Source organism: Cupressus sempervirens, chromosome 9, assembly GCF_028749045.1.
Source record: "Cupressus sempervirens isolate cs-2001-9-10 chromosome 9, ASM2874904v1, whole genome shotgun sequence".
NCBI classification, from domain to species: domain Eukaryota; kingdom Viridiplantae; phylum Streptophyta; class Pinopsida; order Cupressales; family Cupressaceae; genus Cupressus; species Cupressus sempervirens.
The window spans coordinates 15,495,261-15,516,513 of NC_143126.1; the positions used below are offsets into that span (position 1 = coordinate 15,495,261).

Sequence of the window (21,253 nt, forward strand, 5' to 3'; positions counted from 1 at the left end):
AGTAAATGAAGGCAACATAAGAGTTTTCATACAAACCTTAGAAGGTCTCAAAGAAGGCAACAATTGTGCTAGGTAGTGATACACTTCCTTCTCCACTAAGAAAGATCACTAGAGAGATGTAGATCACAAGGGCACTTCAAGAGACAAAAAATACATTCACTCTTGAATCCAAAAATAATGTATGAATTGATGTATTGATAGCTTAGATTGACATGAAGATAACCTTGTAGGCAAGGAACTAGAATTACCTGATTCACATGAAGATAACTTTGTAGGCAAGGTCTCAATGAAAGCATCAGGTGTGCTGTACCAAGTGATGATTAACCGACCTATAAAATACCTATATTACACCAACATTGTAGAAATCCCACAACATAAGAAAATAGAAGTTGCGTATATGCTCACTACTTGATATGTTACATATGTTTACAATCATCAACAAAAACTTCATCTTTATGAGATCTTTATGAATTTAACATCACTTACAATCATCAACAAAAAATCTATATAAAATTAGATATCTCTTAAAAAGAATTATATTTTCCAAGATTTCTATATGCTAGCTGCTTATAAAATGCATGTGTAAAGTACTGATGAGAATTTATTTATGTATAACTATAAACTATGTAGTAAGGTCCTTTGAAGATAACACCTCTACATTAAATGCTTGTGTTGGTTCTCTTTCTTAATGTCCTCAATTCTAAGAGATAACATAATGCCCATACCCATACCTTAGAGTCAATTAAGTTGGTAAAGGTAAAATGAAAAACTTGATTGAACCTAGAAAAAAGAATGAGACAAGGCTAAAATCTATCTTCTATAGTTTGAGAAATTCATAAGACTTGGGAGGGGAGTCCTGACAAGATTTTTATAAAATAAAAATGATATATAATTTAAATATATTCTAAAGATGAAATCAATTCCAAATTACATAGTACATATAAGCCCAATTTTGTTTTACAACCATTTTTTTAGTTCATATCATCATAGCCATACTTTTCTAAATATATTCTACCATTAATGACAAGGCCATTTGAAATGTCCCTTTCTTTCTGTATTCTGAATGTTAGGACTATTACTCCAAATTCCCTACTTACTATGTCAAATGGATATGATTTTTAAGCAAGTAATGGAAGATAAATGAGTAATCTAATCTATTTATAAATATATTTAATAAACAATGTACAATTATGATGCTCACTTTAATGTAAATCACAATGATTTTATAGTGTCAATGTTGTTGAAAATAAAATAGGGAAGCAAACTTTGAGGGGGTTGGGGGGGGGGGGGCGCGCGCTTGGTGAATCAATACTTAAAACTTTCAACCACAAAAACTATTCACCACACATCCATCTCACAATCTATGCACATAAACTGAAATACCAAATTAAACATATACATCCATAGCATGAAAGTAAAATATTCAACACATGTATGACACAAGATATTTGGTTACCCAAAAACCCTCCAAGGAGAAGGTAAAACTAGGGTGGGGATGACACCCACAAATCTTCACTATTGCAGTAATAAAGTGTATCCAACGAAGGTTACAATGTTTAATCATGAAACATGATCTACCCTGTGAAAGGTCTACCCTGTTAAAGGCTTACAAGATTCTTAGATCTTACCCTGTTAAAGGATTTAAACACCTTGCTAAAAGTGTGCTTGGTAAGAGGACTTTAACTTACAATGAGGTAAGCACCTTGTTAAAGGATTCACAACAACCTATAAGGACTACTCTGTTAAGAGATTTAACTAATTCACCTATTAAAATGTCTCAACAATGATCCTTCGGTTAGCACTCTGTTGCTTGATGTCAGATCACCTCTATACTGATGTGTACTTGATCCTTTCTGATCAGATGTATCTCTGTTGTCCTCTGATTCCTTTCCTTTGTTCTCCTTTAACTGATTCTGCAATGTAACTCAATTCATAACACCTTAATCACCATGAATTCGCTAGTTGCGCATGCAAACTCTCTTCAATTCTCCTTAAACATTCTTTTTAAAAGTTTAGGGTTTGTCTTCCTTAAGAAGACCTAGGTGACTTAGGGTTAGGTATGAATCAATGGTTGTGATTCACCCATATTGCCGCTTAAACCTTTCCTTTTTCTGATTAGATGCATGTAATACATAGGGATTCACATTTAAGATTCGTCCTTATCAACAAAGATTGTAAAATAATCCTTATGTCGGCCCAAAAATGATTTACATAGAAGTTTGTGCCATTATGAACAACTATGTCAAAACTGGGTAAGTCGGCACTTGAAGTCCCTAATGCTCGAGATCAACTACAACTTCAATGCTATAACTGGGTCTCTGAATGACTTGACATCCACTGATCACTCAACATCTGAATAGCTTGGCACATAGTTGCTCGACACTTGAGTGACTCGACACTTGCTAGTTACTTGACTCGCACTAAATATTTGTCGCTCAACATATACTTTCTGACAACCTATGCTCAACATGTATTACTTGTTTGACATGAACTAAGTAAATGACTTAAGTATATTGTCACTCATATGTCAAAACCAATATGAGATTAACAAATGTTAGCTCTATAATCATAAACTTACAATGGCAATTGTAATATCTGATTTATATAATTGTGGTACATACAATGGAGAATATCTTAGATCAATTGAGCAAAAAGTTGATGTATTTATATTTATATGTTGTTGTTTCTAATGAGAGATTGATTATATGCAATTTTTGATGTAATTTTGCTACAATGATCTGATTATTGTTGTTGATATTCAACTATATGCTTGCAAAGATAATGTTGGTTGTGTCTAATGTAGCAATAAATATATGCACAAGAGATATTTTTTTTGAATATGGCTTATTAAGCCAATTGTGTCTAATGTAACAATAAATCTAGCCATAAATGTGTGCAAAATAGATGTTGTTTCTAAATATGGCTTATAATGCCAACTATGTCTAATGTAACAATAAATGTATCACCTTGAGATGCCATCTCTGAATAAAGATTTATATTCTTGTACCAAGGGGTGATATGATTTGAACAGAGAAATCTGTAAGGAATAATAATAAAAATATAAAAAATATATGATGATGATTATGGAGTGAGTTCAAACTCCATCTCAAATCTTGCAAATATGGTATTGCTGCATCTTTACCAATTGTTCATTTGTTATTATAATGTTAAGAGTGTGTAGGATTTCTATATTCTCGTGCCAAGTCTCTTAATGTTAATATTGGCTCTAATTGATGTGACTTATATGTAGATATGACCATTAACTTATAGTTATTATGATATTTGTTGTGAACTATTTACTATTTTACAATTGTCTCTTTAGAGACTTCACAAAATTGAAGAGATATTAGTGGTATAATCGTAAATTTGTGGACACTACATAATTTCAGATAATGCAATAGATTTTTGTAGTATTCAAATCAATATGGCATCTACTTGAAGTCATTATTAAAGAATCACACTAAAGATAATGACTTGGTTGAGTCAACTATGAAGAATTTGATTGAAATAATTAGGACAATGGAAGAAAATTAGAGGTCGTAGCACACAAAATATAGCCTTTTGGCTGTTAAAACTACACCAAAATGAGTCATTTGATGTAGATATAAGTATGGTAGAATTTCGTTTCCAAATTGTAAAATTAGTCTATTAAAATAAAGAATGATTTTTAATCATTCCTTTTCTTTCACAATTTTAAATTTGTATAAGAATACTCAATTGCTTAAATTTAAGCATAAACCTTCTCAAATTCATCTTATTATTAATTTATACTAAATTAAAGATGCAAGAAAGTGCATCTTACATGTTTCATATTCTCACATCTCTTTCATCTTGATAATAGTGTGATTTAAAATGTTAATATTAAAAATAATCACACATTAAAAAATAAAAAATAAATCTTTCAGAAGTACACATACATTTAAAAAAAAAATCACAACTAAACATTTTCTTCAATATTTTAAAAATTACTTAAATATAAACAACAAACTCAAAATTCCTACCATTATTTTCACAACAAATTCAACATTCCTACCACCAATTTCACAACAAATTCAACATTCAAGGTTGTTAGTGGTACAACTGAGAATGAGATCTCATCACCTTAGACACGAGATAGGTAGATGGAAGAGGCCCAAAGAGGCTTGGGAGGAGAGAGCTTGCATGGTTTGAATGACACGAGCAATTGAAACATAATGACAATATCTCTTTAAATGCACAACATACAACAATATTCAAACATACTATGATGACATTCTGAGAGTGAACAACATGCATTACTTATTTGAAGTTAACATTATCAACCAAACTGCTGAATTTTTGGTTAAGATACATATCAAAAGATTGAAAATGAACATAAATATGGAAATTACTTAAGGACTTCATTCCTTATGTCCCTTAGACTGGTTAATTGTCATTAAAACCATTCATTCATACCACCAATATCACAAATTACTCTTTCACAACAAAAACATTCAATTTCAGAAGGGAGAAACGTCCCCAAGAGTAAAGGTAGCATTATATGACCAAGTATGAGAGCTGTCCTTACAAGAAAATCCGCAGAAAAAGAAAGGTGTAAATAAAACGTGTTGGTCTCTTACTCCTTTTGTCTACCGTCACTCATTTCCGGGAACTTCCACCCTTTCCTCCCGGCTAAACCCTATTCCGCACTGCATAAATACGAGGCAAAATCACAGGAAAAAAGGGAACAAAAAAGAGAAAACAAATCTCGAGACAAGCAAAGCGAATTAAAGGCAAATATGAATTCCAATGCGTATTGGCCAGAGCCAGAATATGAGCCAGTCTCACCGCAGCTCACGAGTTCGAATCCCCTCCGGGGCAATTCACCCAAGATCCATGAATTCCTCTGGTCGGACCCCCCGCAGAAGAAAATGAAATTCATGGACCCCGTCCAGACCCCTTCTTTTCAGCCATCCGATCCACTCGCCTTCAATTCCACTGGCGTTCCTGCGCCCGGGGGATCCGTCAGGTCCGGCAGTAGTTTTTTGCAGAAGACCAGGCTGTGCACCAGGTTCGAGGCTGGGACGTGTACGTTCAACGCCAATTGTAACTTTGCCCATGGCTTGGAGGAGCTGCGGCAGCCACCCTCGCGGGGTTTGAACCCGGCTGGATCGTTTTCGTTGGCCGGGACGAGGCTCGGGCCGAGACCTGTGAAGGTGAAGCAGTGTAAGTTTCTGACGGAAGCGAATTGTCCTTATAAGGAACGGTGTACTTTCTTGCACCAGGGGGAGCAGGGGCAGGGGCAGGGCCAGCTTGCAAATGGAGGCCCTTCGCTGCCTAGGTAGGGTGTCTTGAAGAAATTTTGCATTGTTTGTTGATAATTTAGAATTTTTCTATGGTATTGTTTGTTGAAAATTTAGAATTTTCTGTTTCCTTGAACTCTCTCAAACTGTCTCATACTCTCTCACCCTGATGGATCGTGGAATATAATTGTTAAAATTAATGTTACACAATCAATCCCCGAAACATACTACATACAATTTCTTTTTCCCTAATGTGAGTAAATATCTTTTTGTTTTCTTGGATGGATTGCTGCCGCATGTAATGGTGATTTTAAAGTGTTCGACACTTGTGAAAATCTAGATTTAGAAATAATTCTATGATAATATATTCTTCAGTGTAATTCGTTTTTGGGGGGAAGGTATATCTTAGAAGCAGGAGGGAATTTTGAGATTTGGTTTTATTTAATTATTGGAGGAGGCGGCGAGGGTGGGCGGAGGAGGATATTGGGATTTGCTTTTAGGTTGTCCGATGATATATGTGAATTAAATTTTTAAGCATGTTTCGGATTTTTTTTTGTAATACGGTCATATATTTTATGAAATTTTCTTCTTGTTTCTTAATTGTCTATGAAAGTTTCATTGGAGATTTTTCTGTTTTTTATTCGGATTTTGTAACTTTTTTCAAGAAAATCCTCTTTCATATGGTGAGCAGCTGTGTGTATTAAATATTTCAAGTGTGGGATAACTCCCTTCCTTCACTTGTATTAAAAAGTTAGTGTGACATAAAGCTCTTGTGCTACTTGAGATTGCTTTCATGAGGCCCTTTTCTTTTGTAAGTACCTCCCATATTGCCAATAGCCCAAGTTGTCACGAACATGGCCGCTTTTGGGCTTCTCTGCTCCCATGACAATGATGATGACATTCTCAGTTGGAAGAATAACTACAAAATCGAATTGTCCATTGATTTTTACTGATAGATCTTCATTGGTCGACACAGCCCGCCACTAATAGTTAGTTGTGGGGCCATCCTTGGTGCAACGAACCAGTGAGCATGTCATTAATAGGCAATTCTTCCACACTTTTTTCGGCATGTCCTATTAGATTTTATCTAATCATTCTTGTATTTTGAGATCAGACAAGCATGACAATGGTGATGAATGTGCCAAGGTGATATCCACTTGACTACATTACCCATTTCTTTTCATTCATTGGTCTCTTGCACACAGTCCCTTTCATCTCACTTGGTAGACATGATCATCTCAGCAATTTGTTTTGTGGCTCAGTTGGGTAGAAAGCTTTTGGCCTTGTTTGCTTCTTTATACACATACCTTGCTGAATAATATTGAAGGCCATTGCGGAGCTGGCAGCTAAGATCAATCTATTTTTGAGGTTTATGTCAATGCTAAGTTGCTGGTCCCAATTCAGAATCGGGTTTGGGTTGAGATTTGGGTTTGTGGGTTCAATTTATTTCTTTTTTTGTGGGGGGTTGGGTTTGTTGTGTGTTCATCCATATAAAAACATTAAAAAACATATACAAATATGCAGCAGCAAATAAGTTCATGATATATCACTGTGCTAATAGTAAAGTAACATAGCAAAATACACCACCATATGTATTAATGTTGTAGTCCAAATGCACAAATGAGATAGCTTTCACCTTTTTAGTTGTTTTAGTTGTCAATTTTAGGGTTGGGGGCACAAATTGACAAACCTGACAGGGACCTGAGCATTGCCAGGAAGAACCCCTTACCTTAGTGTTAATGGAGTTCTGGCACTGTTGCAAATCAACAAATTGCCTTCAATTTCGATCTCCTTGGTGTTTTTCTAATTATATGATTTTAATCCACAATGTAGTGCTTTTTTTCCAGCCTCATCATTTGTTCCAGGTGGCAACTTATTTGACTTTGCCTAGATTAAGATCTTTGTCTTGTTCTTGATGATGCACAATTTGCACCTGAGACTGCTCCAGTCTTCCCCGTGAAAATTTAGCTTCAGTCCACCGCTTGAAGGGGTGAGCCATTTAGCTTTCCTTCTTTTTCCTTTTAGTTTTTAGTACCATTTTTCAAAAATCGATCAGTTGAAACTTTCTGCATGTTCATATCTTCATGATCTTATCTCACTTTGCATTTAGTAACTCATTAATACCAATCTCAATCTTCTTAGTTACAATGTCTACATCTAACTGTTTCTTAATCAAGATTCTATGTTTTTTTTTCTTTCCATAAGTGCTAACATACCATATTCCTGTCCAAAAAGACTTACCATGGAGCCCTGTCCAACTCTGAAAATGCTCCATTATATCCCTTTGCATTGTCCATTCCCAATTTAGCTTCCCTAATAACCTGTACCACCATTTGTTGAAATATAGCTTCGGTCGGATTGATGTTCTCATACAAATTATGATGATTTGATATGAATAATAATTAGCAATTGTCTATATACATATTTACACACACACACACACACACACACAAACACACATATGTAATGAGAGATGCTTTATTAACATGTCATAATCACTGCAGTATTATCTCAGAGTAAACAGAATCTGAGATCACCGCCGATTGCATTAAGTAAGGATACATAGCGATCGGGGTTATTAATCATAAACCCCCCTGATTCACTTTAGACACGGATACATCTGTTACCGCCTAACTAATACTAGTTAAGGAAAGATCATGACATGTAAGGCCATGACCCTTAGTGGGTCATACCACGGAAGGGTCATGTCCTTACGTGACATGACTTTTGGTCTTCTATTTATATGAGTATTGAATGCAGTTTGGTATCAATCAACGTGGCAATATCCATATCTGTATTCAATACAAGTCAGCGATAATATTTTGAATTCATACTAATTCATGTCTGCTCAAATACATATAAGAAATTCACATTCTATATTCAGTCAAGTTCATGTTATACATAGATATATCAGTATTACTGTTAAACTATCTGCAACAGTATATATTATCTCAGATAAAGTCTGAGATACAAATGATATAGTCTGATCATATATATATTATTATTCAAGAAGTAATATCAATATACACATCTTTGATAAAGTCATTATCAGAGACAATCTGAAAATAAAAGACTCAAAAATTCTCTCTATCACTGATCCATATTCCATAACATGGTATCAGAGCCTAAGTAGAGAAGAATAAAGATAGTAAAATTTGAGCCAAAAATATCAGATTTATAATCAGAATTAAAAAGGGAGCAACATGGTGAACAGCATTAGAGTTGAGGATAGACTTGAAGGCGCTTCAAATTTTGTTTCATGGAAAATCAGAATTATAACAATACTTCAAGAACTTGAATTGGATTCCTACATAGAAGAAGACATTAAGATGCCTGAAAATGAACATCTTGGAAGAGACGTAACAACAAGGCTAAGAAAATAATGATTGATGCTGTCAAAGATCACATTCTTCCATCTATATCAAAACTGACATCTGCTTATGAAGTGTTTTAAGACCATTCAAAATACATTTGAAATCAACAATGCAAGCAGATTACTTCCCTTAAAGCAGCAGCTCTTGAATATCAAAATGATTAAAGCGGAAACAATTTCATCCTACTTCTTGAGAATTTCCAAATTGAGAGACCAACTCTCTACTATTGGAAATAATGTAGATGATCTGGAACTATCCTTAGTAGCCCTTAGAGGATTACCAATCTCATGGGAATCTTTTATCCAATGTATTAGTTGACCTTCTCTACCTAAACTTGATCAACTCAAGAACGATTGCACTCAAGAAGAATCTCGACTAATCTCAAGAGGGACTGGTCCAAATAAAGAGGGAAATTCAAGCACTACATGCAGATTCAAGCAATAAAGGGAAGAAAAATAAATTTAAACGAAAGAGAGGAAATAACTACCAAAATCACAAAAATAGAGATCTCTCTAAGGTCCAGTGCTACAGGTGTGATAAATTTGGACATATGCACAGGTTCTGTATAGAAAGGAAGAAAGCTCAAGCAACCATAGCCGAATTTAAGGAAGTTGAGAATACTGTATTCTTCCTAGACTCGAATAGAAACACTTGGATAATCGATAGCGGAGCATCAAGACACATAATCGGATTCAAAGACCAGTTTGAAACTTTTGAAGGACACTCAATTGAAGAAGTCACCATTGGAGACAATTCCACCTATCCAGTGAAGGGAATTGGGACCTGTTCAATTCAAATAAAAACCAGAGTTACCTTACAATTGAAAGATGTTCTCTTTGTACTAGGCATCAAGAGAAATTTGGTCTCTATTTCAGGCCTAGCTGATCAAGGCTATTGTGTCACTTTCCATGAAGATAAAGTTTTACTATGGCCTAAAAATTCTAAAATTAGGAATGCTATTTCTATAGGATCTAGAGATGGTAGTTTATACAAACTATGTAACAATAAAAAACATGCCTTGTGTCATGAAGTATCAAATAACAGCGAAATATGACATAGAAGATTAGGACATCTTTGTTATAGTGCTCTACCTACTATAGGAAAGATTCCTACTGGATTACCCCATCTAAAATCTGAACATATTGGAATTTGTAAAGGATGTGCTCTAGGGAAGAACACAAAAGGGTCTTTTCCTTCAAGTGAACATAAGTCAAAAAATGTAGTACTAGAACTTGTCCACACTGATTTATGTGGTCCAATGTCAACACCCTCACAAGGGAGATTTTTCTATTACGTAACCTTTGTTGATGATTACTCTAGAAAAACGTGGATATACTTCCTAAAACTTAAAGAGTCAAATGAAGTATTGTTGAAATTCAAAGAATTTAAAGTCTCAGTGGAAAATCAAATAGGGAAGAAAATAAAGACTTTGAGATCCGATAATGGGGGTGAATATATATCTGAAAATTTTAAAGAATTCTACATTTCTGTTGGGATTAAGAGGGAGAGTACAATACCTTATAATCCTCAACAAAATGGAGTCACAGAAAGGAAAAACAAAATCATCATTGAAGCTGCAAAAGCTATGATGCATGATCAAAACATACATATCTCATTTGGGCTGAAGCCTCAAATACAACTGTATTGTAATATCCTCCCCTATTTTTCCCAAATAAAGAAACTTGCAAGCTACTTTATGATATCAATTAATTTTTCTTAATAACTCAACATAGCATTTTTGTCAAACACTTGGCACACATACTACAATATATAGGAAAATCTGAAACTTCTTATTTGCTAATTAAATATTGATTTTTGCCATGTAAATGTGCTCATACAATTGTTTAATATGCTGCGACAAATATCAGTCTCGTATTCAACAACTACAATGCAAAAGTATTAAAATTTGACAGAAGAAACCTGGAATTAGTTGCTGTAGTATTTTTTGCAGATGTAGTTGGCAGCCTTCCAAACCCTCAAATCAGCAAGAATAAACAATAAACTTGTTGCAAATACTGTTCATGCACTGTAGCAAATTCACTATTCATCCGCACTGTAGCAAAACACAATTCATCCGTACTGTAGCAAAACACTATATGAAACCCAGTATTTTGGAAACACCGTTAATCCTCCTAACTGTGTCTTTCAACAGCGAAGAGAATGCTAGCAAAGAGGGATTTTGTCCTTCAAGCCCGATAAACAAATATCCAACAACATAACATTAATCTTCATCCAAGCATACTAAAAAGAAGCTCTTCCATTTCTTTTATAGTGTTCTCACAAGAGCTCAGTCCTTCGTTTTCTCAATGTGGGATAAAACATAACTCCCTTTATGTAACTTATGTCTCCAATGTGTTATAAAATAAAGGGGACTCTTTTAATTTAAATATTTCCCACAAACTATAGTCTATGCATTAATAAAGTTAAATATTTAAATTTAACTTTATAAAATAGCTTTATTAATGCATAACAAATCTTATCAATGATAAACAAGTCTTCTTGTCGATTTTAAACAATTACCATCGACATACCACTGCCATTGGATGTCCGACCATGTCCAAAATGACTTACTATAAATAGTAAGTATGCCCAAAGTTGCCTCAAAACCCCTCAGAAAGACCTGCCACTGAAACTATATAGGCCAAATGGCCTCTACGTCCCTTTAATGTCCTAGTTAGCTTACGGGACTGTGGGTAAATAGGCTAACGACAACATCATGCTGTGAATGCTAAAAAGGGGACATTACATGTATATATTCAAAACAAATGCCCTCATTCAATCTTGGAGAACATAACACTTGAAGAAGCCTTTATAGGGATTAAGCTAGATTTAAGCCATCTAAGAATCTTTGGTTGCCTCGTATACATTCTTGTTCTCAAAGAAAAGAGGACCAAACTAGAACCCTCCGGGAAGTAAGGCATATTTGTTGGCTATAGTGAAACCACTAAAGGATACAAAGTTTATGTTCCAGGACAAAGATCTGATGAAATTAGTAGAGATGTTAAATTTTAAGAAGATGCAACCTACAACCTCTCTCTAAGTATTGAAGATGATTCAATTGTAGACTTGGATACAAGTGAGAATCAAAGGGAGAATATTATAAAAGATCATGAACCTTCATCATCCAGCCCTGAGAATGGTGAAATTTCTAACAATAAGAAAATACCACAATGGGCGAGAAAGATGATTGAAGAAAATAATGTGGAACACGATGAAGTATTTAGAGAAAGTAAGAGAACAAGAAACCAAACATGCTATGTTGTACTTATGACTGAGCTTGCTAAAATTGAACCATCAAATGTTGAAGAAGCCTTGACATGTCAAGCTTGGAAAGATGTAATGATCGAGGAATACCAATCTATCTTAAAGAATGATCTCTGGGATGTTGTACCTAGACCTAAAGACAAATAAGTTGTCTCCATAAAATGGTTATTCAAAATCAAATATGCATCAGATGGTAGCATTCAAAAACACACAGCCAGATTTGTTGCCAGGGGGTTCTCTCAAAAGGTTGGAATTGATTATGAAGAGACTTTTGCCCCAAATGCCCGATATACTTCTGCAAGAGTCATTATTGCCATTGCAGCATCCAAAGGGTGGAAGATACATGAAATGGACATCAAGACTGCTTTTTTTAATGGTGTTATTGAAGAAGTATATATAAAGCACCTTGAGGGTTTTGCTACACATAACAAAAATCTTTATGTATTCAAATTGAAGAAAGCTCTCTATGGCCTTAAGCAAGCTCCTAGGGTTTGGTATGAAAGAAGAGACAACTATCTTTCCAAACTAGGATACTCCAAAAATGAGGCTGATCCTAACATATATTTCAAAATATCTAATGGTGACATGTTAATAGTTGTTCTCTATGTTGATGACTTATTAAAAACAAGTGAAGATCATCTTATTGCAAAATGCAAGCAAGAACTTGTGGCTGAATTTGACATGAAGGATCTAGGTCTTCTGCATTATTTTCTAGATCTAGAAGTATGGCAAAAGGAGAATTACATTTTCCTAAATCAAGGAAAATATACCTTTGATATCTTGACTAGATTTGGTATGATGGATTGTAAACCTCTATCTACTCTGATGGAAACAAATCTTCACAAACTTAAAATTGAAGCAGTAGATTCAAAACCTACAAAGCTTACATACTATAGACAAATTATTGGATCTCTTATGTATTTGGTAAATACTCGCCTTGATATCTGTTATGCTACTAATGTGTTAAGTCATTTCACGTGTGAACCTAAGAAGATACACCTAATGGTTGCCAAACATATTCTGAGATACTTGCGTGGTACTATCGGACTTGGCCTGAAGTATGAGAATGTTGAGATACAACTCGAAGGCTATTCTGATTCCGACTGGGCAGGCAGTTCCATTGATCGTAAAAGTACTATAGGGTGTTGTTTCTGTCTTGGATCGGCTATGATTTCCTGGTTTAGTAGAAAACAATTAGTAGTTGCTCTAAGTTCCACTTAAGCTAAATATATGGCTGCTTCCATGGGAGCTTGTAAAGCAGTGTGGTTGAGGAAGTTACTAGTTGGACTATTTGGGAAGCCCCTGAATCCCACAGTGATTCACTGTGATGATCAAAGTTGCGTCAAACTTTCAGTAAACCCAGTCTTTCATAATTGATCCAAGCATATAGAAATCCCTTACCATTACATAAGAGATATGGTAGACAGAAATATTATCAAATTGGTTTACATCAGTACTGAAGAGCAAAATGCCGACATATTTACCAAGCCTCTTGGAAAGTTGAAAATGGAGTACTTCAGAGGTAAACTTGTTATGACTTAATTGTAATTGAAATTTTTGAGATTAAATCTCTATGATATGTAATTTATATTCATGAATATTTAATGTGAATATATTGCAATATTGTTTCATGTGTTATGTCATGAAAGGTGACGATCTTTCATTTGATACATTTGTGGGGTCGCTATTGTAAGGTGACATCCTTAGCAATAGCTTGACCATGTTATCATGATAGACTCCATTAAGTTGTTGTCCTGGATTGTGCCGGAAATCATGCTAACTAAAACTATCATGATAGACTACATTGTTGTGCTGTCCCAGAATGTGTCGGAAATCATGATACAATGATTAATGTGTTGTGTTCTTGATCTATTGTCATGATAGACTACATTAATTTGATGTCCCAGAAAGTGCCGGAGATCATGACAACTCTTGTATTACGATTTTTGATATTAACTTGATGTCCTGAAGATTTTTGGAAATTGTAATACTTATATTGACGAAAACTATTGTGGTGTTTCTAAGATATTAAGAGTGTTATTTGATAGACTACTTTTGTTTGTCCTGGAAATTAGATAACTCATTCTTATTATGTGTTAAGATTGATGCTCACATTTATTTGTGATGTGAATTCATATTTTATGAGATAATCATGCTAGCTATATCCTCCCTCGCTAAGAGGGAGTGTTGAAATATAGCTTTAGTCGGATTGATGTTCTCATACAAATTATGATGATTTGATATGAATATTAATTAGCAATTGTGTGTGTGCGCGCATGTGTATATCATAGTAACGAGACTCGCCGCGAGTCGGGCAAGTCATCCGAGTCGGGCGAGTCATCCAAGTCAGCGAGTTAAGTTACCTCATCTAGGTCAAGATGACCCGTGACCTTGGCTCAGTGGGTCAACCGAGCTGACTCGCCTAACTCGGCTGGGTGACTCGATTGACTCGCCAAGGTGACTCGGCCGACTCATTTGACTCGGCTGATTTTTAATTTTTTTGCCTTTGTAGTTACGTAATTGATGTATGTTATGTATGTGATCAAGTTACCTTCTATTTTATGATGTTATTGTGTCGTTAATCTTTATTCAATAATGGGTGCATGAAATTAATTTAAATTCAAAAAAATCTCTTTATCACTTTTCTGAGTCACTACCAAGTTGCAGGCGAGTCTGAGCCAGGTCACGAGTTGAGTTACCCTTGCCGAGTCTGAGTCTCGTTACTTTGGTATATATATATATGTAATGAGAGAGGCTTTATTAACATATCATAATCATTGCAGTATTATCTCAGAGTAAACAAAATCTGAGATCACCGCCGATTGCATTAAGGAAGGATACATAGTGATCGGTGTTATTAATCACAAACCCCCCCGATTTACTTTAGACTCCGATACATATGTTATCACCTAAGTAATACTAGTTCAGGAAAGATCATGGCACGTAAGGCCATGACCCTTTGTGGGTCATATCACGTAAGGGGCATGTCCTTACATGACATGACTTTTGGTGTTCTATTTATATGAGTATCGAATGCAGTTTGGTATCAATCAACATGGCAATATCCATATCTGCATTCAATACAAGTCAATGATAATATTTGGAATTCATACTAATTCAAGTCTTCTCAAATACATAATAAGGAATTCACATTCTATATTCAGTCAAGTTCACGGTATATATATATATCAGTATTACTGTTAAACAATCTGCAACAGTATATATATTATCTCAGATAAAGTCTGAGATACATATGATATAAGTCTGATCATATATATTATTATGCAAGAAGTAATATCAATATACACCTGTGATAAAGTCATTATCAGAGACGATCTGAAAATAAAAGACTAAAAAATTCTCTATATCACTGATCCATATTCCATAACATCATTTGCTGGTGTATGAGCGACTAAGTAATAAATGATCAGCATTCTTTTCTCTTCTCAAACACGATAGGCATCACAATGGGCTTTCTATACCAATAGGACATAGATTGTCTCTAATGAAAATGCTCTCATACTCTACTGTCCTTCTTGATGCCCCAACTTTTATGAGAAAATTTGACCTCCAACTTAAATCCACCAACAATATGTTGTTGGGATAATTACACCAAATCCTATATCTCAACTTTGCATGGTAACAGGCAAATCTTGCCTGACTCCCAATGATTCTCTTATCCCGAGTAATACTGATTATTTTATTCCCCAACTCTTCTATGAATTTGGCTTTTGCAATTGGGGGCATTGATGCATTGCCAAAATCTTTTCATTCTCTCTGTTTGCTATATATACTGTATCTTTCTCTATTGGATCTAATCTGCTACTGTTTTCTCCTAATCATGTTCCTTTATTTATTTTTATTCATTGCGGTCAGGATAATTAGACAGGCTGGAAACTGTTCCACAAGTCAGCCCAGTTACACATATATACGGGGAGATAGTTTTTGATGAATACTGTTTAATGATCTGGGAAAACTCACAGTTTTGTGTTAGATATGCATAATTTGATGAATCACATGCTTCAGGAAGTTTAATATTTTTGGCAAAATGTTTTTCTAATATTTTTTAAAAATTGTGAGATTTTTTAATTCTTAAATACAGAATCTCACAATTTTAAAAGCTACAAAATTCTGGTCAAGTTTTTTCAATATTTATATTCAGGGGGTTTTAATGATAATGTATAGAGTTTGTTTTCTTTGCAACAAATGTTGAGGAAATTTACATAAAAGATGTAGGAGATTGATGCATTAAGCCACTCTAGTGATGGATGGATCACAATTTAACAGTTCACTAGTGATAGATGGATCACAATTAACAGTTAATTTAAAGAGGTTTCTCTCTACGTGTATACAAGGTTGATCATATAAATGAGGAGCTCTTATTTTGTTAACCTAACTCATCATAACAAAATGTCAATTTTTTGAATGTTTTAATATTTTTGGCAGCAATCTGTGGAGAATTGAATTCTGCTATGAAATTTTTTAATTGTATTCTGACAACTTTATAATTCTATAGAATTTTTTGTCAATATTTTGTCTGAAACTGTGGAAATTTCCTTTGAAAAAATTACACAGAAATAATCTAAGCCACTAAAATTCTCTGCTACCAGGACTCCCTTCTGGAAGACTAAGCTATGCACTATGTGGAATGCTGGGCAGACCTGTAATTTTGGAGACAAGTGCCGTTATGCTCATGGACTAGCAGGTGTGCATGGTGTCTTTGTTGTTTGAAACAATTATAGCATTTGGTTTTTAGAAATGTGTAGTGAATTCAGCTATATAAGTAGTTTTGGCATAATTTATGTTATTATAGGTTTTTTTATTTTTTGTTTTGAAAGTCTAGGGTGAAGTTGTACACCAACTTTAATGTGATGCGAAGCATGCTTGAAACTTTGAAACATAGGTCGCGCTTGAATATTCCGACCTAAGTGTTATACCACAATCTATCCACATGCTTGGTGCAGTTATGAGTTGTCTCTACAGCACTAATGGTTTGAACACGGCTCATGCTTACACATCACAACACCGTTAATAAGAATCTATTGTGATTTTGCATATATTTGTAGATTTAGCCATTTAAATAATTTTTTAATGCATTTAATACTAATTAACAGAAAACAGATTACATGACATAAGCCATAAAGGCCTGGAAACTGTCTACTGGTACAAGCAAAGACAAAATAGGCCATAAAAAAGTAGCGGACAGGTTGTAAATAACAAAACCACATCCAGGACAGATTAAAAATCATAATTTGTCATCTGAGACACAGTTATCGTTTTGGTTTACTCATCATGAGAATTTTATTATATGACAGCTGAAAATTTTGTACAATACCAGCATTGCAATTTTCAATTAACAAAGCCTTTCTCTGAATCATCAACAGTTTCAAGTGCTGTTAGAATGGTAGTGTGACTCTTGCAAAATGGCAGGCATGATAAAGAGGTGTGACTTCTCCCTCAAATTGGAAATATAAAGGGGAGAAAGTTCCATTTGAGGATGATCCAAGGGAGAGCAATTTGTGGAAATAATACATTGTTCTCAAAGGCAACAATAAAAGGTGGCGACCCTTTCACCAATGAATTATAAAGGAGAAATTTCTCCAGTCATTCAAGGGACTGATCTATCACCACTCAGTAATACATGAAATCGGCACTCAAACAATCATTACTCATCACTCTATGAACTCCCATTCATTCGTTCATCATTCACTAGTATATCAAATCATCAAATCTGAGGAAATCATTCAATCATCCATCAAACATCGATTGGGAATCAAGCTAACAGACCAGCAATCAATTCTTTTATCAATTTACTCAGTCTGTATCAATCATCCCAACATAAAAAAGAATCAGAAATAATTAATCAAATGTGAGTTGGAGAAAATAAGGCAGGGAGACGTGGTTTACGGGTTCTCTTGAAATAAGTAGACCACCCCAAGGGATGGAACTGTTTTTGAGTCGACATTCCTGCCCCTTGTGGGCTGGGGTGAGTAGATTACCCCAAGGGATGGAACTGTTCAGAGTTGGATGTTCTTGCCGTTTGTGGGATAAGGGGCAAGTTACCATGTTACGATGATTGCATGCTCTCTGGCTTAGTTGGTTTGGGCAGTTAACTGGTGCCTTTTCCGAGTTTCCTACCAAACTAAGCTATGATTGGTTAGAGGATGGTTAGTTATAATGCTTATCATGACATACTTGTTCACTAATCTATTTACTTGTACACTATCTCTTAAATTTTTTTGATGATTAAATGAGTTATCAGTTTTCAGTTAAAGAATAAGCTACATTGTTGATATTGTTACTTATGGGCACAAACAGGTTGATTTCAATTTGGGGACGTTAGTTGGAGATGGGGAGTATATTTGAGTGATGCTGTGGAGTATTAGTTCTATCTGTTTAAATGCTCATGCAATAAGGTTCTTGTTATTTTCACCTAAATTACCATTTTGGGTTCGATTCCGATACAGATATGGGGTTCGTGTATGACAATTTTATTCCTTCAGTATAGGTACGGGTCATCCATGCACACACATGTACATATTTTATAAATTTATATATATACATTCAAACATCGAAGTTATAAATACTAAAAGAAAGTGATATTGATAAATCCGTAATTGCCAATAAAGTTATAAATAATTTGCAAAAATGATAGTATTCAAGTCTCTAATTGTCATTACACAATGAAAATTTCAATTACAAGCCATATTTAATAACCAATGCCATATTCATCTTTATTGGAAGTATCAAGGTCCAAGAGCTAGAACTACATACCACCGGATTGCTACTCACACTAGCTATGTGTGTGTCATGTGCAAGAGCTACCTCATGTTCATCTATAGTGACTCAGGCAAGTGGCGCATTTGTGGCATCTACATCAGCACACTTATAGGCTAGATACCAATTCCTTGTCATGCTCTCATTGTCTGGTTGTTTATGTGATAGTTGTAGTGCTCCATTAAGGAACCCTTAGAACACAAGGTTATATATACACTCTTTTTTTTTAAACAAGTAAATAACATCATGGGCATAAGTGCATCCATAACCATAATACGTAAGCATAGAATAAACAATCCACGATTGTGCACAAGTGAAAGACTCAAAAGTACTTCCAAGTGTTCCATGACAACCCCCAAATAAACAAGAACGGGTAATCCATGTTCAAGTCACCACATGAGAGCACAAACCTTGCCAGGAACCTCACTGGATATGATTGAACCATTGTCCATGATTGTCAAATGAGGAGACAAGTCCATCCTCAACATGACTTAATACTAGGTTCATTTTAAACCCAAATCGAAAAGTGATCTAGATCAATCATAGCATATCAAATTGGAAAATAGGAAGTAAATAAATGAAAAATGATATAAAAAAGACAAGGAATCTAAATATGAAGTTCACTTTTACGCAGACCTAAGGGAACATTAAATTGTTGTAAATGTATAGGAGTTGCCTTAGAACAAATGCACAGAATACGTGTTATACAGAGTAGTGCAGAAATGGATGCATCAATCTGTTGAAATAAATGTGCAGGAATAACACATGCACAAGATTAAGCAATCAATGGGCAGGATTATTGAATATATGCATAGAAACAACAAACATGTGCACAAAATCCTATAGGAAGCACATGTTTGAAAATAAACTAATGCCAACTGCAACACACACCAAAATATGAATAACTCCAGATTGAGGAGTTCCAAGTACAATAATTCGAGGTGATACACACTTGATACAATCATAATCAACATAGTGAAAGTAAATCCGCATAGCATATCATCATAATTTACAAATCACTTAAAAGGGATGCAAGGGACAGAATGAGCACATCATGCTCGAAACTCATAGGAAGTAGTCCACTAGTACACTGATCCCCTACACTGATGTGCAACACCATCCATCTACATAGTACCCTCAGGCCCACCCCATGATGCTCTTAGAGATAGTCATCCAACCATACAAAAGGTACACACACAAAGAATGGTTAACACACACCAATCAAATGTAGAACTCATGGAATGGTACAATGATTCTAATGCAAACACACATGCAAAATATATTATGGAGTGTCATTACATGTTTTGGCCCATGTAGTATTGAGCCATCGATCAACGTCCATAGATGGCCAGATATGGTGCCTTTTATCAATGTCCTTAGATGGCCAAGAAGTGGCTTAGCTTCGATCAATGTCCATTGACAGCTAGATAATCATATTAACTCTTGTTAATGCGTTTTAGCCTTAGTAACCATATTCTCTCCAACAACCCTCAAAATCTGGTTCGATTTTGTACAAAGTCTGGTCCTTGTAAAATTCTCCCAAATTCTCTTGCAGAACTATGAAGTTGCTGCAAATTCTGTTAGAGGAGCCTCGGCAGAATTTGCAGCGAATTTTGAAGAATTTGCTGCCCAGCAGCCGAACCTTGGCTAAAAACATTTTTTTAGACTTTTTTAAGCATTTTTTTTTTAGCCTAATTTGGTCTATTTTATCCTGCCAACCCTAATGTGACCACTAAAAATGCCAAAAAAGATGGTCTATATGTCATTTATGCATTTGTGAATGAAATTGAACACTTGCTTATAGAGGAAATCCAAATTGACAATAGGTGAGATCCAAATTGACGATTATAGAGGAATTTTTTAAAAAACGATATGATATCTTTGAATCCAAGGCATAAATTTGAATCTCAACTTTTGATCTAGCCTGGTTACAAATCCTCTAACCAATACAAAATAAAAATTCAGATAACTGCAGTTATTTTTGACAATTACTTTCATTCTCAAATTGACCCCTTGATATGGAAATATGTTCCGTGCATGTGACCAAGCAAGTGTATCATGTTGTATGTTTGACTAAATGATGCAATTAATATCCTATTGAACTGAAACATAGATATGGTGGTGTATTTTGCTGTGTTGCTTTACTATTAGCATAGTATGATGTATGAACTTATTTATTGTTGCATATATATACACACACAACATACGTATTTAAAAAAAAAGAAAGTTTTGTACGGATGAACCCAAAACAAATCCAAACCCAACCCCATAAAAATTTGGACGAATTTCAAACCCGAATCTCAAACCCGCATCTGTACCGGAATCCAAACTAGCAACCTAGGTTATAATTAATTCATTTTTTCAATTTTCACTTTATTAGAACTTTCTACGGGGTACCTTGGTGACTCTTTGTGTCCCAGTCCGACATGGAGAGCTACTTCACTACCCAAACACCTAAGCCAATCTCGTTTCAATAACAAGGCACAATGCACAAAGAAACAAGGTCTCCAAGTCAAATAAGCAAAATGACAAAAAAACAAGCTCTATTGGCTTCAACCAAGAGTATGGGTCACTCTG

At 34.9% G+C, this 21,253-nt stretch overlaps 1 protein-coding gene across 2 annotated transcripts in view; it reads left to right on the forward strand.

The window, feature by feature from the left end:
• Positions 1-4,704: 4,704 nt before the first annotated feature.
• LOC149537418 (uncharacterized) overlaps positions 4,705-21,253 on the forward strand; it is a 55,988-nt gene continuing 39,439 nt past the window's right edge. For both annotated transcript variants that reach the window (XM_089802912.1, XM_089802913.1), the window contains exons 1-2: positions 4,705-5,299; positions 16,510-16,604. In XM_089802912.1, coding sequence (XP_089659038.1) covers positions 4,758-5,299; positions 16,510-16,604 — 637 coding nt within the window. In that variant the 5' untranslated portion in view covers positions 4,705-4,757. The remainder of the gene's footprint in view (positions 5,300-16,509; positions 16,605-21,253) is intronic.